The sequence below is a fragment of the Abramis brama genome (assembly GCF_963993115.1).
Source record: "Abramis brama genome assembly, chromosome: 9".
Lineage (NCBI taxonomy): Eukaryota > Metazoa > Chordata > Actinopteri > Cypriniformes > Leuciscidae > Abramis > Abramis brama.
In genome coordinates this window covers 23,934,901-23,962,082 of record NC_139971.1, presented here as the reverse complement: position 1 = coordinate 23,962,082, position 27,182 = coordinate 23,934,901, and the positions used below count along the sequence as shown (strand labels likewise).

Below are 27,182 nucleotides of genomic sequence, written 5' to 3'. Positions count from 1 at the left end.
ACGCGCTCTTTTCTTGCGTCATAAAGCGGCGCGAATGTCGCTGATGAATGGAAATGAATAACTGGTAGAATGGATTAATGTCTCACAATGGGCGGTACTTAGCGGCCCGGACGTCATTTGTGATTAGTCAGCTAAATTGTGTCTAAATAATTAATACATTTCAATGCATATTAACGTTGCGGTGTTATAAACTTATTTACACCGCTGCTGACGTAGCAAACGAACAGCGGTATCATAAGATAGTTGTTACTTTTCTCCGCGTTTTGAGGAGTGGACCAATGAAAATCTGTTATGATTACATACTAATATATTTTGTTTAATCATTTCACAGAGATTGCGCTTGTGAATACTCGTCTGTTTGATGTATACTTATCTTTGTAATTAATATATTGTACTTATTACTGCACAGACATCTCCAATAAGACAAAAAAACGTATTTAGACGTCAATGCGAGTTAATGGAGAGTCCGTCTTTGTGGGCCACTTAGCGCCCCCTGCAGGAATGACCGTGTGTCCCACAGGAAACAGCTATTAGAGACAGTCGTCGCACAATGAGTGAGAACTACAGAAGTGACGCATGACAGCGAATCTTTGAACTATAAAACCCATTTGAAAGTTTCTCGCCACGCAAACCGGTCGCATTTTACTTGTACATTAATGAAGTTAAAAGAGAAAGCTTGGTAACGCTTGAATGAGAGTTACTGTTGTTTTTGCAGTGCTTTGTGACTGAGTATTGTCTCACTAGAGCATCAGTTTTAGTGCATTCAGCATCTTCACGGTGATTTAATTCATCAGAATGGTAGTGTTGAAGAGTTTACCTCCACCCAGCGAGGGCGTGCGGCTCCAGCAAGCCGAAACAACCGCGGTTCTGGACGGGAAAAGACTGGGATCTGGAACTCTGTTTGTGGCTGAGGCGTGAGTGTCTGTGCACGTTTTAACTAAAACATAAGTGTTGTGTACACGTGGTATGCGTGTTCTACATCAGGTGACACCTGTGGACACATTTAGTCATTTATTTATGCATAAACTCTAAGAATAAACATATCATGCCTAGCAAGGGCAGTAGACAACTTACGAAAAGTACTGTTGTAGAACAATGGTACAGTGATAGCATCAGTTGGTGTATCTTTCTATCTTTTATTTGTTTTATATTTATATTATTTAGTATTTGATTATGTTATGCATTACCATGTTCTTTAGGGCATTTACCATAGTACACTCATGATGTTTTGGGGACCTATGTTTACTAATGCAGCTGTTCTGTGTCCTTGCAGGCATCTGTCCTGGTTTGATGGTTCAGGGATGGGTTTCTGTCTTGAATACCCTTCCATCAGTCTGCATGCAATCTCACGAGATCTTAGCTCCTTTCCAGAAGAGCACCTGTATGTGATGGTCAATGCAAAACTGGACGGTGAGGCATCACCTTCCAAATGTCACGCAAAATAGAGATGCGCTCATTTTAGACATTTTGGCCAGTGGTTCTTGTCTGAGTCTGAGTTCTGAAATTCTGTGTCTTCCAGATGAAGGTGATGCCGAGCAGCAGGACAAAGCTCCAGAGGATGATGAGGAGAGTGACAGCGACAGTGAAGACTCAGGAACCATCACAGAGATCCGCTTTGTGCCCAGTGATAAAGCCGCTTGTGAGTGTGTGGAACGAACACAGATGAGTTCAGTGTGAGCGTCACTCCTGTAGAGAGTAACAGCGTGTGTTTGTGTGTGCAGTGGAGCCCATGTTCTCCGCCATGTGTGAATGTCAGGCCCTGCATCCGGACCCCGAGGACGCTGACACCGATGATGACGATTATGAGGGAGAGGAGTATGACGTAGAGGAGGCGGGTGAGTGTCATTTGGACCCATAATGCATCTAGTGCAGTGGTTCTCAACCTTTTTGACTCCAAGGTCCCCTGTTGTCCACGGCAATATTCAAAGGCCTCCCATATAGGCAAAGATATTTCTGCTATAAAAGCTGCGGTCACACTTTAGATCAGGGTCCAACTCTCACTATTAACTATGACTTTTGCCTCAATAACCTCCTAATGACTGCTTATCAATAGTTAGTAAGGTAGTTGTTAAGTTTAGGAATTGGGTAGTATTATAGGTATTATATAGAATTAAGGTTTGTTGAATATAAGTGCAGAATAAGGCATTAATATGTGTTAATTAATATTAATGTGCTTTATAAGTACTAATAAACAGCCAGTAATCCTAGTAATATGCGTGGTAATAAGCAACTAATTGATAGTGAGAATTATTTTTTTATTTTATTTTTTTTGCACAAACCAGGAGTTGCAATTTATTAAAGTAAATGGAATAAACTACTTATAATTAAAATAACTAACTTCCTTAATTCTAGAATAATAAAGTAACATATTTATAAATAAATAAAATTCAAATAATTAAATTAAATATTTTTTAAATAATGATCTCTAATGGCAATTTCTCAGCTTGTGTCTACATGATAAAATATTTTAGAGCTTGAAATAACTAGAAAAATGTATATTCATATATAATGTATATTCATTATATTAAAGATTTTACCAATTACCATGACTTTTTTTAAGGTCTAGATAGAAATATAAAAATATAAAAAAAAGTGTGTCCAGGGTTCCCAAGACAGTGAGAACCCTTGTTTTTAAAAAATTTCATTTGGATTTTTTTATTTTTATTATTCATTTTAGAAATGTGATGTCAGCTTACACCTGGATTTTTGGCTGATTTAGCTTCTTTTAAATAATTTTGAAGTTCTCCATTGAAGTTTGGTGTCTCTTCTGAAGCTTTCACACACATTGTTTCAATGCTTTTGTATTGTTCCACTTACACGCTTTTCTCTTTAGAGCAAGAGCAGGGTCATGGAGACGTTCCCACGTTTTACACCTATGAGGAGGGCTTGTCTCACCTGACGTCAGAGGGTCAGGCCACACTGGACAGACTGGAGGGGATGCTGGCCCAGTCAGTCGCACAGCAGTACCACATGGCCGGAGTCAGAACCGACGAGCCGTCGACAGCATTTGAAGGTCTGTGTGTGTTGAAACTCATTATGCATATGATTTATTTCAGTAGTGATGGTTTATCTGTATTACCTCACAAAAATGTTGCAAATGTAACTAGTTTACAATAGACCTTATTGAATGTTAGACGGCATATTGAATTTATCACGGATGAAAATGAAGTTGTTAGGAAGGAATAGACTTATTCTTTACAATAGCATGCCCAGTATAAAGCTCTAGATCAGATCATTTTTACATCTCACAACTTTTAAAACTGTTTAATCGAGTTTCATCAGCTGAATAATCGGTATGCTATTGTACATACTACATAGCATATGGTACAATCCATTGAACACACTGTGATTCTATCCCTCACAGCATCGTTTTCATTCCTGTCAAAACTTAAATATAGCACTACCCTGACTAAGGTCTATATTATTATAATATTCAAATATATATTATTAAAATAAAGGTAACACTTTACAAAAGGTCTCAATACAATTTACATGTATTTTTTTACAGCATTTAAATCTTTGATAATGTAAGTTAATAAACACATTTTTTTTTATTCTTGTAAGTTTACAGTGCATTGACTAATGTTAACAGATACAACATTTGATTTTAAAAATGTTTTAGTAAATGTTGAAGTTAATATTAATGAGGATTTTTAAAAACTGTAGAAGTATTGTTCATTGTTAGTTCATGTTAAAGGTGCAGCAAGTGATTTCTGAGAAACGTTTTCGAAAGTGTATCGGACAGAGCACCACAACACTCTTGTAGCCAATCAGCAGTAGGGGGCGTGTCCACTCATGATGAAGGGAGGAGAGAGAGTGAGCAAGAAGGAGATTTGAAAACAATTCTTACTGCACCTTTAACTAATGTAGTTAAAGTCCCTCTGTAGTCAATCATTTTACCCCTAAAAATTCAGATCTGATCACCAAAATGACACATTTAAAAGTTTTTTCCTTCTTCATGCCTTATTACAGCTTGAATGTAACTCTACACCCTTGCCTCATTTAGTATACGTGGTTCTACTCACTCACACCAGCTCAGAGATCCACTCGTCAATGATTGGTTACAAGATAGTTTGTGACATCAGAAACACCAGCGATTTCAAACTGCGTTCTTTGCGTCTTTGGTTCACTGCAGTTTTAAGGAGAAAATATTCAGCAATGGTGCTGACTTATGAATTTGCACATGGTTTGTCTTAAAGCATATTAAAAACACCACATAAACATTCGATTTTCACCACAGGAGGACTTTAACTAATTATATATATATATATATTTATTTATATATGAAAACATTGCATGTAAAACTGTAGTAACTTGGTCTTCGAAAACACAAATAAAAGAATGTAAGAAAGTTTGAGAGAGCTTCTCACACTGTTTGATGGACATCCCAGGTTAATTTACTCCACTGTAAATGTTATTTATGAAAAAAAAAATCATTATGCACATGAGCAGCCTCAAAATGGCAGAAACAGAGAAAAGTCATGCAACTTTATACCTCACATGATGCTAAAAGAGTCACATTTAGTTTTACATGTATGAATGTTTATTCAGTGAATCTTGTGTTGGTGTGTGTGTACATATGATTTTATTTCAGTCAGTCGAGGAAGAGTGTGAATTCAAGCATTCTTGGATCCAGACGTTACTGTTTAGCTGGTGGGGGTGTGTCTGTAATGAGCAGGATTTCCTGAAAGCTAATGGAGCTGTAATGTGTAAAGCCCAGCGGAGCAGTGCAGGGCAGGATGCTCGTAATTTAATACGGTGCTTAAACTTTTTTTTTTTTTTTTTTTTTTGCGTTCAGATGGAATGGAAGTCGACTCGAGCTCAATCGCTGGGCAGTTTGATGACGCCGATGTGGATCACTGGTAAATATATACCAAATCCATGGAATTGTTCAATTCCATTTCCAGTCCTGGCTAGTGTTATTTTAGAGTTGTTTATGTACTGGATATAAATATATTGGATTATCTTTTTTTATCAAGTTTTTATTAAAGTTTTATTAAAGTTTAAGTTACAATTACAGAAAAAGATTTTTAATAGTTTTAGTTTTAGCTAACAAAACAACACAGGACCTGGCCAGAAAATTATAATTGTTCACAGTCAGAATTAGACATTCCTTGAATTGTGTGATGCAAAAGATAATTAATCAGAAAATGTAAATTCTATCATTATTTACACTTTTATGTTATTCCAAACCCGTATGATACTTATCAGAATTCTTATCTTATAATGCTGTTGGGTTGATCTGTGTTGAAACTCATGCATGACTTTTCAATCTGTTGACAGATGGACTGTCTCTCTACAGCCGATTAAAGCACTTCAGTGGGGCATGCTGGGATACTGGCCGAGCCCACCTCTCAAAGCTCTTATAGCATTTCTGTCTCTCCTCGCTTGAATTTAATGGGCTGTTTTACACCACGGCTGTAAATTTACCCTCAGCCACAGCTTTGTGTAGATCCCACTAATGTATTTTGTAGGTTTCCCTGAAGACCATGTTGATGTGTTTGTTAGAGATTTCAATAAATAGTTGTTTTTGTACCAAAGTCTCATTTTTTTCCCATATTTGGTGTTTTGTCTCTCTTTGAAATATCTTCAATCAGGCATTCTTTTTATAATTTGTTGTAATGTTAACGTGTGCTAAAAATACTCATTTAGCTCATTTTGGGCTGTTCTCAGTTTGTACTAGACAGATGTCTGAGACATTCCTGTCTGATCATTTCCTATGTGTTTCCTCACAGGAGATAAAATCATTTTTGGTGAATCAGTCCATCTTTTTGCCATTGTGATGACTGCCCATAAAGGCACAGAAAATGATTAGTTGTTGAAATGATAAACATTTACAAATAACGAATATTTGATTTGTAAACAAATACACAACAAATGAAGACCAAACCTTTACAGATTGTGGTTATGAGTTAATTAATAATGTTTACATGAATAGTGTGTGAAGTGCTTAAAATGTCTAATTAAACCTTTTTTTTTTTTCACAACATTTGTAAATGTGTAAAAGTGCAAAATATATAAATCAAAGTTTAATAAGATTTGTTAGCTTTTTATTTACATTAACAAGCATGTTATCTCATAGCTATTTGAATATACGTTAACTAATGATCCGTTAAGTATTATATAATGCTTGTTAATGATTTCTTTATTTGTATTTTATTTATAACAGTTTTCATACAAACACAAAACAGATCAAAGTCTCATAAAATGTATACAAAAAGGAGAAAAAAAGACCCCCACACCCCAACCCGCACCAGATACAGTGAAAAATATAAACCATAAAGCCATACTTAATCGAACGTAAACAAAACATTAACAATGGAGGAAAGAGTTAAGTTATCCATATTACATTATGTGCCGAAACATATTCCAGCTCTTAAAAAGATACCTAAGGAAGTGGCCCCAGATTTTATCAAATTTTTTAGAAGCATCAACTTAAGAAAAACGAATCCTTTCGAGCTTGAGGGAAGCAACCATTTCAGCCAGAGATTTATGAAAGCTGGGTGTTCAAGATCACCCTTTTAGCCACCACCATACCAAACATAAGAGACAGTTGCTGGGAACGTGTCAATGCTAAAGATAGGATCAGAGCATCCAAAAGCTAACTCAAAATCTGGACTGATATCTTCTCCAAAAACGTTTGAGTACCACAGAAAAATAATCTTCCAAAACTCAGAAATCTCAGGGCAAAACCAAAAAGTATGAGCATGCGTCCCATCAGAGTCTTGCATCCATCGCATAACTGGGAAACTGAAGGGTACATTTTATTGAGTTTAGATTTGGTATAGTGTAACCTATGCAACACTTTAAACTGAATAAGTTTGATCTCGTTTGAGATAAGTTAAATCTCGTTTGAGATATTAATTCCAGTATCATTCTCCCATGCTACTTTGAGGTGATCTGAAGACACTGAAAAATTAGATATCTGTGTGGCCATAGGGGGTTGACCCAAAAGATAATGATCCTGAGGCAGCTGCTGAAACTCAGTAAAAGAATGTTTCATGTAGTGGCGCATTTGTAAATATAGGAAAAATTGTGATTGGGAAAGTGCTCGAAAGTGGCACATTTTCCATCTATACAGAAGTCCTTAACCATGGTCAGTCCTTTGCCTCTCCACAGTGAAAACCTTATCTGACTGGCCAGGCAAAAAATTATGATTAACACAAATGGGCTGGAGCACTGATGGACGCGCAATATTCAAAACAGTCTTCAATTGATTGAAAATTCAGATGGAATTGAGCACAACTACTTTTTTTTACATTGTGACTCATTTAAAGATACAGGGTTCGGGAAAAGAATAGCAGGAAGGGAGCTACCAACAACTGACCGAGCCTCCATGTACAGCACTTGGGTAGGGTGTCCATCAAGTTATTATCGGCAGCTTGATCACTAATCCACCAGAACACCAGCCCTGGTAAGTAACAAGCAAGTTTTTTTAAAAAATGTTATATTCAAGCTAATTTTTTTTTTTTTTACAAGTCCGCAAGTCACAAGTGTTGCAGTCAAGCTTCATGTCAAACCATTTTCTTTTCACTTCTGAGACTGTTCGATTAACAGATGAAACTCCATTAACTGCATCTGTAATATGCTGCCAAGCATTTTTACCTAAAGCATTATTACCTAAAAAATCCTTTTTTTTAGGACCTGATACGCCACTATGTACGCTTGAAAATAAAATGTGGCGTTTTGAATAAACTTCTGATAATAAAACTTCAATTTCTGCATCTGAGAAATTTCTCTTCTTCATTCGCTTTTGAGAAGAAATGTTGAAATCCTTCGTTTCGTGTCATAATATGATGCCCATATATAGTTGTCAGTCGGTTTTAATGGGCGGGATTTATGGTAATTGAGAGAATGAGCGTGCACGCGCGTCCCATTTATGACTGATTGGAATTCATTAACCCACACACACATTTCACTATCAAATCTGACGTTTACGAAGTGTTTGTGAATCAGGAGAAGAATTTTCGGGAATGTCTCTTTACGCGCAAATCACTCACATATTTACTCGTATATTTACAAATGTTTCATGAATGAGACCCAATGACTTTATTCCACTATTCATTTCCTTCTCTCTGGGCCTCGAGTTAGTTCACGTAGTATAACTGCGTAGCGTATCTGTGTTGCACGTCACACGCATCACACACATGACCAGCGTCGGCCAATAGTGAGCCTACGTGTGACGTACAACACAGATGCGCTACGCAGTTATACTACGTGAAAAATGAAAGGAAATGAAAAGTGGAATAAAGTCGTTATTTTGGGGGGGGTTTGCTCACAAAAAGTATTCTCGTCGCTTTATAAACTTAAGATTGAGCCACTGTAGTCACTTGGACTATATTAACGATGTCTTTAATGCATTTTCTGGGCCAGCAAGTTATAATGTCTTAGAAGCCTATGGAGGAGTGAGACAGCTCTCAGATTTAGTCAAAAATATCTTAATTTGTGTTCCGAAGATGAACGAAGGTCTTACGGGGTTGGAACAACATGAGGGTGAGTAATTACTGACAGAATTTTCATTTTTGGGTGAACTAACTCTTTAAATAAGTGAAGTGATCCTCTGTTATTCTAAAAAGATAGACCTCAGAAACTGAGCATCCAACCCTTCACCCAAGGGCATGAATACACTCTTCTCCCAATTAACAGAATAACCAGAAAAAGAGCCAAAAACCTCAAGTGATTCCGTTAATGATTTATTAATAAAGCTTTTAATCATTGTGAACTGTTAAAATCATTAGATTGTTTAAAAAATGCATGATCATATAAACTGCAAGTTTAATGACATTTCAATGTACATTAAATCTGTCAATCTGTTAATAAGTTCATCAGTAAACATTAACAAGCACATTATCTCATATTTCTATCTATGTGAATATATATTAACTAATGATCTGTTAAGCATTATTGTTTGTTAATGATTTATTAATGAAAGTTTAAAAAAGCACCTTGCTAGTGTACTAGACTAACTGGGGCTTGTCACATGACTTACAAAATGTTGCCCTTTTGTTGGTTTGATTGCTTCTATTGTTCTCCTCATTTGTAAGTCACTTGGGATAAAAGCGTCTGCTAAATTATTAAATGTAAATGCTTATGCTCAGATAATGATTTCTCTTTTCTTTGCTTGTGCTGATTTCCTTTCACTGTATTTGAGCCAGTTTTGTGTGATACACAGAACAAGCCATGGCTAAAACTTGCACAAGTACAAACAGTGTCAGAAATTTTTGATACAAAGTACCCACAGTTGTACTGTCAAACACATGGTGTGCCTTCTGAGGTCTCAGAATCCCCAACACTGGTTTTCAACATTTTCTTCGCAACTGATCTGACCGACCTGCCCTTCTTTGAAACCTCACCAGTTCCTTTACACCTTTATCGGTCTTTCTTTTCCACGGTCTTGACATTCTGTAAAATTATTTTTTAAAAACTGTTCTTGTATGTAATGGGATGGTTGTACCACTTTTTAAAGATGTGTTACGACCTTACCCCACCCCTGTCAGACAGTGTTTAGCTAGCCATGTTAGCAAACTGGTTTGAAATTAGCAAGTTAAAAATGCATCACATTTTGCCTGAGAAACTACAATTTTATCTAATATAAGTTAAATGAACAAAATACTAAACAAAATAGTTTTAGTAAAAAAATAAAAATAAAATACGTTCTTACCTAAAAATCTCTTCTTTTTTTTCCGGCATGTAACTATTTTACAACCATTCATATGGGATTTGGGAGGAAGTGGGTAAACATTGAAATGATCATAGGGGTCCTAGCTTATCCCTGATTGGTGGAATTGGTTAAAACGTGTTACAACCATACCTGGGCCCGTATCCCTAAAGAATTTTTGTGCAAAAAGTGGCTCCTAGCGGCCAAATTCTAAGAAAATTCTCAGAGTCATGACGTTTTCTTAGAATTTCCCCTAAAAGTGACACGAAAATCCCAGTTAATATAAAAGCTATTCCTCAAGATTCCTAGCGCTTAAAAGGGCTCCTAAGGCGAGATCTGCTAAGAGCAGGGAAGAGGACTTTTAGTGGCTTAGGAGTTCCCCTAAGCAGCTGCACAAAATGGCCAACAGAGGAGGCAGGAGAGATGTCCTGCAAACACTGGATGACAGGGAATTATTGAGACGCTACAGATTGGATCGTGCAGGAATCATGTTTGTGGTGGATCTCCTTAGAGATGCAATTACTTCACCAACTCGACGCCACAACGCTATTACACCGGAGAAGAAAGTAATCACAACCCTGAGGTATTTGGCAACAGGGAAAATGCAACAATGCAGCAGTGATGACTTGGGTCTGTCCCAATCCTCCGTCAGCAGAGTCATCACCCAAACACTGACAGCTTTGTCACAACCTAATATTGTGACACAATTTGTTTCATTCCCGCTGGATGCCCGCACTTTACACACACATAAAAGGGCATTTATGGACATTGCAGGATTCCCTGGCGTTGTGGGTGTAATTGATGGAACACATGTGAGAATAATTGCGCCATCAGAGGACGAGGCTGTCTTTGTTAACAGGAAGAATTTCCACAGCATCAATGTGCAAATAGTGTTCAATGCGGCCTGTAAGATTTTGGACATTGTGGCTAAATGGCCAGGCTCCACACATGATGCGAGAATGCTCTCCGAGAGTGGCATCAGACAGCTTTTTGAGAGACGCTATATGCCAGCTAATTGCCACTTGTTAGGGGACAGTGGCTACCCATGCAAACCATGGCTCCTTACACCTTACCTCCAGCCACGCCAAGGGCCCCAACTAAACTATAACAGGTAAGCCAAACAATACAAAAATCATGGAAATGAAATGCAAGCAATATGTTAGAGCATCCAAGTAGTGCAATATTTCCATCAAATAATTAAAGGTCTGTATTCTATTGTAGGGCCCACAAGACAACAAGAGCGGTGGTGGAGCGTGGCATAGGCCAGCTTAAGAGGCGCTTTCATGTTCTCCACGGAGAGGTGCGGCTGAGGCCTGAAAAAGTCAGCAAAGTCATCATAGCCTGTGCAATATTACACAATATTTGCAAGGTTAGACAGATTGCAGAACCTCTGGAGGATGGCGATGAGGATGAGGATGAAGACAACGATGAGGATGGTGGTGAAGAAGATATTCACATTCCACAGGGGAACCTAGCCCAGAGTGGACTGCCTTACAGGGCAAACTTCACAAATTTACACTTCAGGCAAGCTGTAGCCCCATGTCATTTGAGAACTTGTGATGGTATTAAGAACTACCACAGTTTTACTGCACATCACCTGCAATTGTTAAATGCAAGACACAGAACACAATCTCTAAATGGTTTATTTTTTAGGTGTTCAATTTTAAGGCGGTAGTACTCCGGAAAGGACTTTTTTTTGTTGTTCAAACACATCAATTGTGAGTTGCAATCTTCTCTCCTGCAGGGATGCTGACGGAGCAGGTGCTGCGGATGGGAATGGTGTTTGATCCGCCGGGCTATCCTGAGTTGCACCTGCAGATGGTTCAGGCGGCAATCTTGTCGGCAAACTTGATGGGCCCGGTTCTTGTGATGGCTCCATGCTACAGAAATACATAGGCCTAGTTTAATTATTGTTTTGATTAAATGAATTTAATACAATGAGCATGGATAACACATGAAATGGCTTCTGCAATGAATAAACACTGTTGATATGAATAACCCTGTGTCCTACCTTTGCTGCATTTCAAGGGCCTGCATCATTGACGTGTCAATGCCTGTTGGCAGCCCGGTGACGCTGACCTCAGAGTGTCCCAGGACTTGAAAGACAGTGTCGGCCACCTGGGACAGCCGCTTTGCAGGTGGTCCACCCCCTAGAAAGAAACAGTCAATGAACACAGTACTTAGGCATGTAAATTAACTTTGCCAGCAGGAGCAAGTTGCCAGATTATGTGGTAGGCTATAGTATTTTGCTCACCTGTGAGTGAGGATTCCCGCTTGTGTGCTGCAATCTCATCTTTTGCCTTGGACTGCAGCACATACCACCTTTTCTCACAATCGTCGCCTGTCCGCACCACCAGTGGAAAAGAGGCATTGATTGTTTGGGATATTGTGTCCCAGGCGCGCCTCTTGCCTTGGCTAGTGACAGTTGGGCCAAATTTTCCTCGTAACATACCTTTATGTTCGTTCACCAACTGGGCCAGCAACAAACCTTGCTCCTCAGTCCAGTTCGGCTTGCGATTCCTTTTTTTCTCCATTTTCTGTGTTTGTAGGATATTTGTTAACAAGCCTTCATAAATAGACCAGCCAGCAATCACAGACATTGATAAAAGCTGAGCCGTGTTACCCTCGTTAAGACCACACTGAGTTGTAATGTTGCAATTTCTACTTCATTAAGGACAGCCCCTTGAGATAGGCCATCTTGTTTTCAATGGGGTCCATATGGGAGTGAAAGTACAAAATATGCCAGCTAGGATATTAATATGAGCAAATAAGACACGAATCATTATTTGAACAGGGTGTAATGAGCTTAAGTTTTCACATATTTATTTTAGATTCTAATGTTAGGCTATAACCCCTACAGCTTACTATTCATTTTCCAGATATTTTCTTGAATGTGAAATATTATTTACAATTACAGTCTGCATAAGATTAGAGTGTATAATTATGTTTATTGATTTGAGGTTACATCCTTTGCTCATTATCACCAAAAGTTCATTTTCATCAAACTTGTAGGATCAACCAATCACGGCTTTTGAAATGATGACTCATACCTAGCAACGGGGTCAACCACACCTCCTCACTAAGATAGGATTTTCCATCCATTCCTTGCTCAGAGTTTACTGAAAATGTTCTGGAATCACTTCTAAGCTAAAACTCCTGGCAAGGAATTTTTAGGTTAAGTTAGGAGCTCTCTGAGAGGATTCTCAGAATCTTTAGGGATACGGGCCCTGGTCTCCTATCTTAAAAGTTGTTCTCTAAATGAACTCCGGATTTATTCTAAGTAAGAATGATGCTTTACACACACCAACTGAACCTTCCTACTACTCATTTAACAATCAATAGTTCTGAAAGAAGCAAACAGTGCAACCCCCCCCCCCCCCCCAAAAAAAAAATTCTATGCTTTCTGCCGCCTTTTTCCACCTTTGTTGCCATTGGCTTGGCTTGCTTATTGTACAATTACACTACAATTGATTATTACTGAGTATTTCTCTTACATGATATGTTATGCTCAAGATGTTGATGTAAATGCTTTGAAATGTTTTAAGATTTCAAATTCATATTTTCTTCAAAATGTTAATTTTTCTGACTCATTTTTGCTGACAAACAGGTTATTACTGTCTGCGACCTTGCCTCTTTTATGCTGTTGTTCTTTTTATATTTACTATTACTTCTAAATACTTGTACTTTTCTTCTACAGTATAATTACACTACAATTGATTCTTACTGAGTATATCTTATGCTCAAGATCTTAATGTAAATGTTATGAAATGTTTTTAGATTTCACTTCATATTTTCTTCAAGCAGTTATTTCAAGTCTTTCTGTGATATGGTTTCATGCATTTTCATTGAATTTTGTCAATGGGGAAGGAGTGATAAAAAAAAATTTAAAAAAAATATATTCACAAATGGACAATTTTACTTGATAAAATAAATAAAAAATTCATATTTTGATTACTGAAGTCTGTATTGCTGTAGATGTGTTGTTTTAGTCATTTTAATAACTAAAATTTCTAGTTTAAATTTCCAACCCATTTTGGGTTACATTAACCCAGCACTGTAGTAATTTTTAACCCATAATTGGGTTAAAATTACAACCCAGCATGCTGGGTCAAACATTTAACCCAACTAGTTGCCAAAATAAACCAAATTGGGTTGTTTTTAACCCAGCATGTAGTTGGGGACATTAAATGTAACATTTAATTAAATATTCAACAATAATATTGATCTGCCTGCATTGACACTATTATACAAGAACTGAACTGAGCTAGACGATGACATCACGGTTTACTCCTGTTATGAACTGCTCCGAGACACGAAGGTTTAGATCCAAATGCAGCTTTAATTAAGGGGAAATCCAGACACGTAATCCAATATACAGGCAATAGTTCAAAAAACAAGTAGGCCATCCAAACAAACAAAACAGGCAGGGGTCAGAGGCAAAAGAGTAATCCACAGAACAGGCAAAAAATCCAAAAACCAAGAGACATGAAACCAGGGAAAACGCTCGGAAATGCAGTGCAACAACATACAAAACTTCACAGTGAATGAATGAGTGAACATGGTATAAATAGGCTGAGACTAACAGGGTAATGAGACACAGGTGAATGCAATCAGTGATGATGAGTCCGGGCAGTGAGTTATGGGAAATGTAGTTTGTGAGGGAGTGATAATAGTCTGGTGTGGAGTGCCCTCTGGTGGCTCTCAAGGGCACTCCAGCTGGTGACCATTACAACTCCAGAGCGGCTATATATATATATATATATATATATATATATATATATATATATATATATATATAGAACTTAATTAAGCTGAACTGTGACACTATTTTCTTCTGGAAAAAAAACTTTGCATTATTTTCCTTTTATCTCTGTAAAGCTGCTTTGAAACAATCTGTATTGTAAAAAGCGCTATATAAATAAATGTGACTTGACTATCACTATTTCTTAATCTCTCCCTGTTCTTGTACTATTCTAAACAATGTCTGAAACTTTGTATTACCTGCAGTTCTTGCGTTTATGGTCTCTTTAAGATGAATCGCTTGTTGTATTCCTCATTTGTAAGTGGCGTTGTATAAAAGTGTCTGCTAAATGAATCGATGTATATGTCGATGCAGCGTCTCTAATAATGCACCACAACTAAACAAATATGCTGTATATCTGCTAAATACACTTCCTGAATCTAAGTATAAATAGACTTTCATTAGTGTATTTCACAAAGAATGATTTGCATGTAGAACGTGTATGTTCAGTTCTGTTTTGCTTTCAGACTGTTTGCTCTGTTTGCCTGTGTTCATAATTAGTTCATTACTCATTCACTCTCTTGTTGCTGGTTAATCATTGATTATTAGATTCTGTTCACCAGTTCATCTATAGATCCCTTTGTTGCTAGCATGTATTTATAGCCCTGTGTTTCAGTCCATTGTTGTCAGTTCTCGTTAACATTTCTGTTAAGTCTGATTAAGTATTATTTCTCCAATAAAAAATTACAATAATATGTTTCATTTATATAGCGCCTCTTCCAAGGTCAAGGACACTTCACAATAACAGAAAGGAACAAACATGATAAATGGACAGTTATTTGCCCAATGCAAGAAATGAGCGATTGCTGTTCCATATTGCATTCTAACAAATATGAATTATATGATCAATAAATTATGACATGTTTTCACATGGCTTTAACTAATTAAAATAAGTTAAGCAATTTTGAATTTTGAATTTTTTTTTTTGAAGTTATACAAGATTCAACTCATTTTGAGTCAGCTTGATGTAATTTAGGTTGAAATGACTTAAACATCCAAGTTGTACTGAACTTAAAAATTTAAGGCATCAACTTATTTTTATGTATTATGAAAATACATATTTCATATTAGGATTATGAAATAAAGACTATTTGAGTATTCTCCTTCGTCGTGCGATTTGACCAGCCTTCAATATAAAAGTTGTGAAAGGTTTCCAGTACTCAAATGTAAGATTAAAGCTGGAATTTGACAGCACATTACAGTCCATTATGTCAACAATTTTTCACGAGTGAACGTCTTATGCAACCAACATCCCACAATATTTCACTTTATTTGCTTGTCTTTTATTGCTTTGGCAGCTTAGTAAAACAAAATACCATATCACTTTGCTCAAGACATCTGAGTTCAAAGGTCAAAGGTCTCCCTGTTTGACCTCTCAGGTTAAATAACCACAGATCCATGTTTTTATGTAAGGTTTAATAATAACAGAAAACAGACTAATAAATAGGTTTTAGTACTGCATCATTTCATTTCTTGTAACACAGAATTTGTGTTATGCCATATTTTACATTTTGCATTTGCTTGTCGACGTGGCATTATATCTGGTCTGGTTCACCCTGGTTATTTTACCCAGGATAATCCAAAGGCACTGCAAAATTGTGCTTAATAATAATAATAATAATAATAATAATAAACATTTATTTGTTTAGCACTTTTCATACATAGAATGCAACTCAAAGTGCTTCACATGCATAAAATCAAACAAAACAATCACACAATGCAAATATAAAAATATTCGAAAACAACTATAAAGGTTCAGCATGTAAAATAAAGTAAATTGGCTAAATAGATTTTACTTATTTTATTCTTAAGATTACTAATACAGTAACATTTACCTATTACTAGGTAAGAATCATCGCTAGTAGAACAAAACACAAAATAGTATCCCAGCAGGATTGTTAGAATACTTCCCATGTGTCTTATTCCAGGAATGTCCATTTGTTAAAGAGCAACTTGCAGGTAAAAAAAAAATCTAAATGAATATATAACCGTGTATGAAAATACCATATGAAAAGATAATGCAGGATTTAAAATGTTTTAAAACGACATAATGACACCAATTTAGTAGATAAAGTGAGCGTTTCTTTGACTGCTCGTACAAACCGCTTTTTTTTCAACATCGCGTCATTTTACGTCACACGAGGGAGACGTGTGCTGTGCTCTGCCGCAGCTCAGTGCAGAGTAGGTTGGTATTCAGTAAGAGCGGTCGTGAGACAGTGTGTTTTCAGTAGTTTTTGTATTTCAATTTATCATCGTCATGGTAAATTTATGTGTTTGTGGAGCTTGCAAAAACTCCAGCCTGTCAGGACATCGAGTCCACCGGTTTCCTAACAGGAAAAAGGACGGTGCTATCTTTCGTGCCTGGGTGCGGGTTGTGCAGGTGAAGAGACGGGATTTCTCTTCCGCGTCGGCTTCGGAAAACGCGGTCGTGTGTAGCGTTCACTTCAGATCGGAGGATTATCGTCCCGGCGATATGAAGGAGTTCAACATGGGATACCGAAGTAAGAACCGGGTGAGACTCAGAGCTAGTGCGGTTCCTTCAGTGCACGCATCTTCGGGTTCTCCCGCTGGATGTAGGCGCGAGCACAACATCAACTGGCAAACGCAATGTAAGCGGAACGAAACTGAGCTAACAGTTACTCGTTATTGTGTTTGTGTGGACCGTTTATCAGTTTGGACCAGTGCAGCGCGAGCCTGATCAAGCAACACTGTAGCCTAACTGCGAGATCCAGTAAATAAAGAATTCGCCACTGAAGTAATAACATCGCTGCGAGATCTAGTGAGAAATATTCACATTTCTCCGTTATTAACGGATCAAACAGCGCTGACGTGAAAACCAGGAATAAACATTGTGCAATGAATGAACGAACTATCCAGTGTCCATAGATCAGCAACATTCACCATGGCTTTACTGTAGTAACACTAACTGCAACCATGGAAAGTTTGGCATTTTCCACTAAGGCCCAGTATGCATCCACCTCCCTGCAACACTGACTTTCCTCAGCTGTAAACATTGCCTCGCATTTCCCACACAAGCACCTATGGAACAAAAAATGTATCAGGAATAAATATCTCTCTGTCTCTCCATGAGAAACTGCTAAGTTATATCACGTAACGTTAGTCTGGGCGGATATTAATGAGCATGACAAACGCCTGATCAAAGCTTAGTTTCTGTTATTGTAAGTTCCAATATGTTCTGTCTAACATTAATCCTGGCCTGTCCCTGCTCCCTTGGCAGCCTAGCAGGCTCATAATTGTATGGCTGTGGTCCGTAAACAATTTCCTCAGCGTCCGAAATGTCATTGCAATCCATATTTCCCTGTTGTTTGAATCGACCGCTCTCCCTCGTGCTACGTCACGACTCTCGCCCGTCACGCCCATTTTCAGATGCGGAAGTAAAATTTTCTCACAAAAACGACTCCAGAAGCCACTGTAGCATATTTATAATTTTTTTTTAAAGAAAATCTAGTTCCTACATTATTTTTCTATACATTGACTTGTTGGGTCTTCTAACCTGCAAGTTGCTCTTTAAGATAACAGTTTGTAATGGTCACAATTGCTTCTCGGCACACTGTGTGCTGTAAACCTGCAGATGTGTGTCATTACATAATCACTGTCCTTCATGAATTTGTTGTCATTAAAAAAGACATTTAAGACATTTTGAAAGCAATGTCAGTAAAACCCTTCTAAAAATGAACAGTATGGTCCCTCCAGTTTCATTATTACTTTAAGAGGAGCTGGAAAATTACAGTGTCCTGTATATTCACCGTATATAACTACATATGGATGAGTAATTACTATTTATATTTTATAAAATCGTCTTAATTCATCTTTTTCTTCTTGAGTCCACTAGAGTTCGGGTGCTTTGGAATTGTGCTTTTTCCTGAAATGGCTGGGATCACTTTATCAAAAAGAAGAAGAGAGCCTGTCATTCCTGTAATGACACAAAAAGAGTGGAAAACCAGCATGAACTTCTGAATATACTGGTGAAACACAGAGAACTGTACATTTCTTGCTGTTATTAAAAATGTACAGGGTGGGCCATTTATATGGATACACCATAATAACATGGGAATGGTTGGTGATATTAAAGTCCTGTTTGTGGCACATTAGTATATATTAGTACACACCACCCATCTTGAGGAGTTTGCCCCCTCACATATACTAATGTGCCACAAACAGGACTTTAATATCACCAACCATTCCCATGTTATTACGGTGTATCCATATAAATGGCCCACCCTGTACTATATGAGTGAACATCCATGGGCTGTATCTGTAACATGCAAATGTGTTTTTATTCTGGCACTAAAGACATTTTGGTAACACTTTACAATAAGGTTCATTAGTTAACATTAGTTAATGTATTAACTAACATGAACTAATCAACTAACGAGCAATACATTTGTTACAGTATTTTTTAATCTTTGTTAAAGTTAGTTAATAAAAATACAGCTGTTTATTGTTTGTTCATGTTAGTTCACAGTGCATTAACTAATGTTAACAAATACAACCTTTGATTTTAATAACGTATTAGTAAATTTTGAAATTAAAATCAACTAGATTAATAAATGCTCAAGTATTGTTCATTCTGAATTCATTTTAACTAAGGTAGTTAACTAATTAACCTTATTGTAAAGTGTTACACATTTTATTGTTTTGTCTCATTATGTGTTATTACTTGTGAAGTGTTTGACAGGAAACACTTTTTTCTACCAAATAATACCATCAGTTGATCACACAACAGTCTCAGTCTCTTTTTTTAAGGATCTGGCCAAAGGTCAAAGTATGTAATGTTGTAATCGTCACCTGCTATTGGCCCCATCCAGTACACAAAACCGTACTCTGCAAAAGTGTTTCCAGGACAGGGGAACTGTATAGAGAATGCCAGTGCTGGGTTGAACACAGCTCCGGTGAGATGTCCACCTTTACAAAACACAGTAGCTTCCTGAACACAGTTGCACTGCAGTTAACAGCATATGAATGATACTGAAATATCAATAGACAAGATCTGCATGCTTTAAAGAATAGACAGACAGACAGATAGACAGATAGATAGATAGATAGATAGATAGATAGATAGATAGATAGATAGATGACTTTGATTTGACAATAAAAACACTTGCACTGGCCATACAGTACTGTGGTGGTCCTGAATAATTATTATATTTGAACCATGGTACCATGTGGAATTTTAGATTCGTGCACACACCCGCATAGACTAAAGTGGTGATGACAGCCGCTATTGCATGAACCCGATATTTCTCCTCCACTTTATCCAGGTTCGACACCGCAGAGTGCATCACAAACGCGCAGCTCAGCTCCACCGCGGCGGCCTGCAGCAGAGGGACATTAATGGGGCTGTTCGTGCATTTAAAGTCCATCAGTGTGTGCAGTTCATGCAGGTCAGAGAGCGCCAGTGACCACAGGCGAGGCATCACTAGCCGTGCCACCACAGCCGCGATCAGCTGGCATGAGATCTGTGCCAATGCGCGTCTGCGCGTGAGAGTCCCGCGGTAGAGCTGCTCCAGAGAGCCGGTGGGGTTACAGATCGCACCGTGGAAAGAAAGCACGTGGATCACCGTGATGAGGTACGTGAGGGTCAGTCCGATCTGCGGCACCAGTCTGCCCACCTCCGCGAGCAGCTTTAACTCGTGCGTGCACGCGCACAACTGAAAAGTGGAAATAAACTCCAGCACATAGGTGATCCAGTTACGATTTGGGAATAGATATGAAGCTGTCCTTCTCGCCACCTCGCTAAAAACTACAATTCCCACCAGTAAGGACAGAGAGACGGTGAGATAGGCCATCTCTGCCAGCTCTTTACGGCCTCGCTACGAATAATCATTCAAAACTCTAATCCTGTCAGGAAACTTTGGTGTAGAGCGGTTCCGCCTTTGCGCCATTTATCCCGCCTACTACAATTCAATCTGTGCAGCTACTATGGCAAAAGACTTGACTCATGAATATTAAATAGTTGCTTCCGGGAGTGCTCAAGCACGTAACCTTATTCATATTAATGATCCAACCTTTATCGTAACAGCGATTCGGATTTCGTCAGCTGACTAGCGCCCACGTCTGTCACTTCAGCCAATCGGGTAGGAGAACGTATTGTTACGTAAAAATATGCATGACTCAATCCTCTAACGTAGTAGGATTTGTAAAGAACTTCGTCCGGTGTTGCCAGAGGTTACCAGAATAAACAATTTATCTGCAAAATAAATAAATCTGACCAGAAATTAACAAATATAGACTCCCCAAATCACTGTATGCCCTTAATCTAACAGAATATTATACTGTTGAGACGGGCAGTTTTAACTTAAGCTTCTTTATAATAATATAATATAGGCTATAATATAGGCAGGTTGAGGTTAAGTTAAGAGTGAGGAGGTGCTCTGAGTGGAGTAACCAGATCAGTGGTGCAATAGCGTGTGTAAATAGGTCCAACTGATTTGTGAGTAGCCGCTATATAATGTATAGTGTATAATGTAATATAATCAGTGCTTGAAGTGGGGAAAAGGTTTCCCCCCTGGGATGGTTTGTTGGAGGGACGTATTTTGGTTTGAACATTGAAATGTGAACCGTTTAAAAGGGTCCCACCCATGCTCCCTTGTGAGGTTTATTTGTTTTTGCAAAAGGGCCTTTTGTGGTATCATCTACACATACAAAGTTGGCCAAAGTGCCATGGGAAGTCAAACTATCTTTTTCTTATACTGAAAATGTAAATTTCCTGAATCTCTTGGAATATCTGAATGCCAGGTTCCTATATCTCTCATTATTACCAGAACACATTTTACATGGGGAAAACCAGTTGTTTTGGTCTATAATTTATTAATTTAAGAAGGTCCATACTTTAAAGCTCTTGATTCTAACTTGTCCTTGGCCTTATGAAAAAGTATAGCATAGGCTAGTTCTTGTAGGCTAATTGTTTAACTATTGCATTTGTTACAATAAGGATGTAAATTTTACAGCCCAATTCGACATCGAAAAATGCTACCTATCAGATTGTGCTACCAGCATCATATTCATGTTGTATGAGTTTCTCCCTCTCTCTCTCTCTCTCTCTGACAGCGAGTTGACTCACAAACCCGCCTCCCCTCACTCACTTGTTTCATTTGCTCAGGATGAATATTGTTGCTGTTCCAGGGCTTGAATTTTAGCGTGGGATTGCACTTATGGCACATAAATTTACGCATTCACGCAAATTATGAGCTCACAACCAAAGTGCACATAAAGCTCCCTCTAAATTGAGTTTGTTTTAGCTGCCTATTGTGCCTAAACACAGTCAAATACACATAAATTGCCTTTGCAATTAGAGGCCCGTTTCAAAGAAACAGTTGGAGGCCCCACATGTTGACACTCAATGGCTCTGTGGATTTGTTTGGAACTATTTTTGTTGGTAAAATAGTGCAAAAACAGACAATGTTCTAAGACTAAAATAAAAGTCACTTAACATTAACTTCTTGTTTATTGAACTGTTGAATAAAATCAATAAGCTATCACATTTGCAATTGTGCTGATATTCGGGAAAACGGCACTCTATGGCCTGTTCTAAATGAGCTCATACAAGGACATTTTTGACCCATATCTTGAATTTTGGGGGCATTTTTTATTCATTTTAGTGGCATTTTTGCCCCTTGCCCCGTTCATTTTTGTGCTTGCGGGGAGCAGGGCTCTTTTTTGAGAGCAAGGGGAGGCCCCTTCTGTTGTGAGGCCCGTTTCAGGTGAAACGGGTGAAACATAGTCTCGCGTCGGCAGAAGGTCTGTTTTTTCTGTTTTATAAACATTTTAAATATTTTAAATATTTATTGTTTTGAAAAAATGTTTATACAGAAAAGATAGATTAATTTGATCAAAAGTCGCAGTAAAAACTTTTAAATTGTTTTTAAAAAATTATGTTTCAAATAAATCCTGCTCTTTTGAAAGTTCTATTCAAAGAATACTGAAAACTGTATCATAGTTTCCACAAAAATATGAAGCCGTACAACTGATAATAATCATAAATGTTATATATATATATATATATAATAGATTGTATCATTATTTATTCTAGAATTAGTAATATATTACAGAAATGCACTCATTAATTAAAATCATTAATCATATCATATCAATCATATTGTGTTAGTAATCAATAAATTCTAAAGAATTTGCTTAACTTTTATGTTTTGTGTCCAGTGATTTTTCAATGTTTTTAACGGGTCCCAGAAAGAATTGTTAAAGATGAGTTTATAGCCCACTGGATCGATTACTCTTCACACTGGATTCTTTGAAGACGGACGTGGCAGCAGTTGCAGAACGGCTGCTGCTACAAACGCTTACAGGCTACATCCAAGGATGGAAACATCTCAGGTTTTAGTGATTAACACGTTCTTTCCGTGAATTTTTCGGGTGAACGTGGTAAAAACCAATAGGAAAAAAAGTACCACATAAGACGTGATATTGACATTTTGAAAATGTTGAACATGACGCATATCGTCGAAGCAACGTTAAAAAAACTTGTTTCATCAATGGTGTGAAAATACGTATTTATAACGTTAAAAAAATGTTTCAGCCACGTTGTGAAAATACGTATTTATAACGTTTAAAAAACCCGACATCTGTCGTATTAAATACGTAGGATAAAAACGTTGTGACAACTTTTTCACGAAGTGAAAAAAACGTTTTTGCAACGTTTTTGTGTTTGCTGGGTCTGGACTCTATTGCAGCTTTTCTTGGCCAAGGACCGCCCAAGAGGACGTTTGACTGACATGTAACGCAAACAATTACAGTTTGTTTTGTTCCGCGTCATGTTTAGGGCCGTGAAAATATGTCGATGTCGCTACAATAACAGCGTGCATCTAATAAATTATTAATTCAAGAACGTGCAAGTTTACTACAACAATGGAGCCGCAAACTTCACATACTTTTGAAAATCCAGCGTTTAGTTGATCCTGGTAAGCGCTCATTGTCAAGTTGTAAACACGATGGCGTTCTTCTTCCAAGAGGGGTTTTTGCGTCATGGCATTTGTTTCCAGGCGAACCGAAAAACGCGACACACAAGTCTCCCAGAAATCCTGTAGAATTCAACCAATCAGATCGCGACTTCGAAAATCCTGAAGTGTTTCCAGAAAAGTGTGCCATAGCCTATGCATCAGACGTTCAGCAAACGGTCCATGGGCGTGAGGCTGAGACTAGGTGAAACAGCAACGACTGCTGTCTATTTGGTAGTTCTCCCCATTAAATATCGATGGTCAATTAATTAATATACAGTAATATCACACGAGTAGCAGTGCGATATGGCTGTATATCAACACGGCTGTGATTCGGCCGAGGCTACTAGTGTGATATTGCTTTTATATGTGAGTATAAGTACATGCGAGTAAATAAATAAGAAACAACAACGGAGTGTCTTTAAAACCCCTCTTTTGTGCAGAACTACTTCCTTCCACCATAGATTCAAATCTCAAGTTGACAGTTTGACAGTGGACACAAGTTTCCGTTATTAATTCGAACTGGTAACAAAGGAACGTTGAGTCGCTTGACTGAAGCTTATATTTTATAAAACAATATCCAATCCTTGATTCTGATTCTTGACCGCTTCACCCAACGGTTCTATGTATCACTACCGATCACTACACAACACCCCTAGCAACCACTCTTATAGCCCTATTCGCACTGGATTAATATTATCTGGGGATTCGGGATCTGGGCGCATTCGCACGGGATAAGCGAAGGCTGTGATTTTACTCGAATTTACTGACTTATCTCCCGGATATGATGTCGTCAATAGGCTATTGCTTGGAAATGTCTTGTTGTTATAGGTCTAGCTGTATGATATATCATAAACAGAAGAATGTTCCTTACCACATGCTGCTATACATGTCATCCATCTCCATCTAATCATTCTTTTTGTTTTTGCTCTTCTGATGGTTTTCAGCTTTCTCTTTCTCCAAATTGTATAGTTGTATCGTATCATGGTGTATAGCGATATGACCCAGCACCCAAAATACTATCAAAACACTCCAACGCAGCCTCCATTCTTCACGAAAGGATTCACACGGACTAATATTATCACAGGACCTCGATGTTCAGCGAAATATGGTAGGTCATTTGCAGGGGAATTTTTACTTTACAAATTACAGACATGGGCGATTCGCAAGGGATTAAGATCACAGACAACCTCCGCAATTATAACAAATTACTAGAGGTCGATAGGTAATACTTATCCTGTGCGAATAGGGCTTTAGCAACGTAAAATATGTTTGTTCTCAATGATATATTTGGTTCATTCAAGTCATCTCGTAAAGATCGTATTTACGAGTTGAACGCACGTGAACGCCACCACAAGGTCGTAAATACGAGTGTGAAGCTCTGGATTTTCTTTAAAGGGTCATGAAACCCCCCTCTTTCAGCTCAAGTCTAGCTCACAATCTTTTTCCATCCATCCATCTTCTTCCGCTTATCCGGGGCCGGGTCGCGGGGGCAGCAGTCTAAGCAGAGATCCCTAGACTTCCCTCTCCCTAGACACTTCCTCCAGCTCTTCTGGGGGGACACCGAGGCGTTCCCAGGCCAGCCGGGAGACATAGTCTCTCCAGCGTGTCCTAGGTCTTCCCCGGGGTCTCCTCCCAGTGGGACGCGCCCGGAACACCTTCCCGGGAAGGCGTCCAGGAGGCATCCAGAACAGATGCCCGAGCCACCTCAGCTGACCCCTCTCGATGTGGAGGAGCAGCGGCTCTACTTTGAGCTCCTCCCGAGTGACCGAGCTTCTCACCCTATCTCTAAGGGATCGCCCAGCCACCCTGCGGAGAAAGCTCATTTCGGCCGCCTGTATCCGGGATCTTGTCCTTTCGGTCATGACCCAAAGCTCATGACCATAGGTGAGAGTAGGAACGTAGATTGACCGGTAAATCGAGAGCTTCGCCTTGCGGCTCAGCTCTTTCATCACCACGACAGACTGGTACATCGACCGCATTACTGCAGAAGCTGCACCGATCCGTCTGTCAATCTCCCGTTCTCCATCCTTCCCTCACTCGTGAACAAAACCCCAAGATACTTAAACTCCTCCACTTGAGGCAGAAACTCTCCACCAACCTGAAGTGGGCAAGCCACCCTTTTCCGACTCGGATTTGGAGGTGCTGATTCTCATCCCAGCCGCTTCACACTCGGCTGCAAACCGTCCCAGTGCATGCTGAAGGTCCTGGCTTGATGAGGCCAACACGACAACATCATCCGCAAAGAGCAGAGACGAAATCGTGTTGTCACCAAACCTGACACCCTCCGGCCCCTGGCTGCGCCTAGAAATTCTGTCCATAAAAATCATGAACAGAACTGGCGACAAAGGGCAGCCCTGCCGGAGTCAAACACGCACTGGGAACAAGTCTGACTTACTGCTGGCAATACGAACCAAGCTCCTGCTTCGGTCGTACAGGGACCGGATAGCCCTTAGCAAAGGGCCCCGGACCCCATACTCCCGGAGCACCCTCCACAGGCCGCCGTGAGGGACACAGTCGAATGCCTTCTCGAAATCCACAAAGCACATGTGGACTGGTTGGGCAATCTCCCATGAACCCTCCAGCACCCTGTAGAGGGTATAGAGCTGGTCCAGTGTTCCACGGCCTGGACGAAAACCACACTGTTCCTCCTGAATCCGAGGTTCTACTATCGGCCGGATTCTCCTCTCCAGTACCCTGGCATAGACTTTCCCAGGGAGGCTGAGAAGTGTGATCCCCCTGTAGTTGGAACACACCCTCCGGTCCCCCTTCTTAAAAAGAGGGACCACCACCCCGGTCTGCCATCCCAGAGGCACTGTCCCCGACTGCCACGCGATGCTGCAGAGGCGTGTCAGCCAAGACAGCCCCACAACATCCAGAGACTTGAGGTACTCAGGGCGGATCTCATCCACCCCTGGTGCCTTCCCACCGAGGAGTTTCTTGACTACCTCGGTGACTTCAGCTTGGGTGATGGACGAGTCCACATCTGAGCCCTCAGCCTCTGCTTCCTCAATGGAAGACGTGACAGCGGGATTGAGGAGATCCTCGAAGTATTCCTTCCACCGTCCAACGACATCCCCAGTTGAGGTCAACAGCTCCCCACCTCTACTGTAAACAGCGTTGGTAGGGCACTGCTTCCCTCTCCTGAGGCGCCGGACGGTTTGCCAGAATCTCTTCGAGGCCAGCCGATAGTCCTTCTCCATGGCCTCACCGAACTCCTCCCAGGCCCGAGTTTTTGCCTCCACAACCACCCAGGCTGCAGTCCGCTTGGCCTGCCGGTACCTGTCAGCTGCCTCAGGAGTCCCACAAGCCAACCAGGCCCGATAGGACTCCTTCTTCAGCTTGACAGCATCCCTTACTTCCGGTGTCCACCACCGGGTTCGGGGATTGCCGCCTCGACAGGCACCGGAGACCTTACGGCCACAGCTCTGAGCGGCCGCTTCGACAATGGAGGTGGAGAACATGGTCCACTCGGACTCAATATCTCCAGCCTCCCTCGGGATCCGGTCGAAGCTCTGCCGGAGGTGGGAGTTGAAGATCTCTCTGACAGGAGACTCGGCCAAACGTTCCCAGCAGACCCTTACAGTACGCTTGGGTCTGCCGAGTCTGTCCAGCTTCCTCCCCCGCCATCGGATCCAACTCACCACCAGGTGGTGATCAGTTGACAGCTCCGCCCCTCTCTTCACCCGAGTGTCCAAGACATACGGCCGGAGGTCAGATGAAACGACCATTTTTGAAAAATGCAACTTAA

The 27,182-nt window shown here is 39.5% G+C and overlaps 3 protein-coding genes across 5 annotated transcripts; 2 read left to right on the top strand and 1 right to left on the bottom strand.

The window, feature by feature from the left end:
* Nucleotides 1-495: 495 nt before the first annotated feature.
* clns1a (chloride channel, nucleotide-sensitive, 1A) lies at nucleotides 496-5,540 on the top strand (the record flags this gene model as incomplete). Of its 2 annotated transcripts, XM_084124332.1 has the most annotated exons (7): nucleotides 496-914; nucleotides 1,274-1,410; nucleotides 1,520-1,639; nucleotides 1,722-1,835; nucleotides 2,834-3,013; nucleotides 4,799-4,862; nucleotides 5,284-5,540. In XM_084124332.1, coding segments are annotated over exons 1-7 (735 nt in total). In that variant the 5' UTR covers nucleotides 496-795. The 2 variants fall into 2 exon arrangements, with proteins under 2 accessions (XP_083980458.1, XP_083980457.1); XM_084124331.1 differs by lacking the exon at nucleotides 5,284-5,540 and having other exon boundaries at nucleotides 530-914; nucleotides 4,799-4,866.
* A 5,058-nt stretch (nucleotides 5,541-10,598) lies between these two features.
* Nucleotides 10,599-11,649, top strand: LOC311089909 (putative nuclease HARBI1). Its single transcript, XM_084124948.1, has 3 exons — nucleotides 10,599-10,769; nucleotides 10,880-11,182; nucleotides 11,403-11,649. Exons 1-3 carry the CDS (start codon nucleotides 10,618-10,620, stop codon nucleotides 11,443-11,445), a joined length of 498 nt encoding a protein of 165 aa, XP_083981074.1. The 5' UTR covers nucleotides 10,599-10,617; the 3' UTR covers nucleotides 11,446-11,649.
* A 4,256-nt stretch (nucleotides 11,650-15,905) lies between these two features.
* Nucleotides 15,906-20,386, bottom strand: aqp11 (aquaporin 11). Of its 2 annotated transcripts, XR_014607640.1 has the most exons (4): nucleotides 19,672-20,386; nucleotides 19,269-19,385; nucleotides 17,998-18,393; nucleotides 15,906-16,411 (listed from the first exon to the last, which is right to left on the bottom strand). XR_014607640.1 is itself a non-coding variant. In XM_084123558.1 (3 exons), the coding sequence occupies exons 1-3, from the start codon at nucleotides 20,267-20,269 to the stop codon at nucleotides 18,281-18,283; spliced, it is 828 nt and encodes a 275-aa protein (XP_083979684.1). In that variant the 5' UTR covers nucleotides 20,270-20,386; the 3' UTR covers nucleotides 16,082-18,280. The 2 variants fall into 2 exon arrangements, 1 of the variants encoding a protein (XP_083979684.1); XM_084123558.1 differs by having other exon boundaries at nucleotides 16,082-18,393.
* Nucleotides 20,387-27,182: the final 6,796 nt, after the last annotated feature.

What these genes read in the sequence shown, in the direction of transcription:
- LOC311089909 (XM_084124948.1), top strand. Translation starts at nt 10,618, where the DNA reads ATGCTCTCCGAGAGTGGCATCAGACAGCTTTTTGAGAGACGCTATATG. An exon ending in CCCCAACTAAACTATAACAG is followed by an intron (nt 10,770 to 10,879) that starts GTAAGCCAAACA and finishes ATTCTATTGTAG; the next exon opens with GGCCCACAAGACAACAAGAG. An exon ending in TTCACAAATTTACACTTCAG is followed by an intron (nt 11,183 to 11,402) that starts GCAAGCTGTAGC and finishes TCTCTCCTGCAG; the next exon opens with GGATGCTGACGGAGCAGGTG.
- aqp11 (XM_084123558.1), bottom strand. Translation starts at nt 20,269, where the DNA reads ATGGCCTATCTCACCGTCTCTCTGTCCTTACTGGTGGGAATTGTAGTT. An exon ending in CACCACTTTAGTCTATGCGG is followed by an intron (nt 19,386 to 19,671) that starts GTGTGTGCACGA and finishes TGTTTTGTAAAG; the next exon opens with GTGGACATCTCACCGGAGCT. An exon ending in CTGGATGGGGCCAATAGCAG is followed by an intron (nt 18,394 to 19,268) that starts GTGACGATTACA and finishes GTGTCATTACAG; the next exon opens with GAATGACAGGCTCTCTTCTT.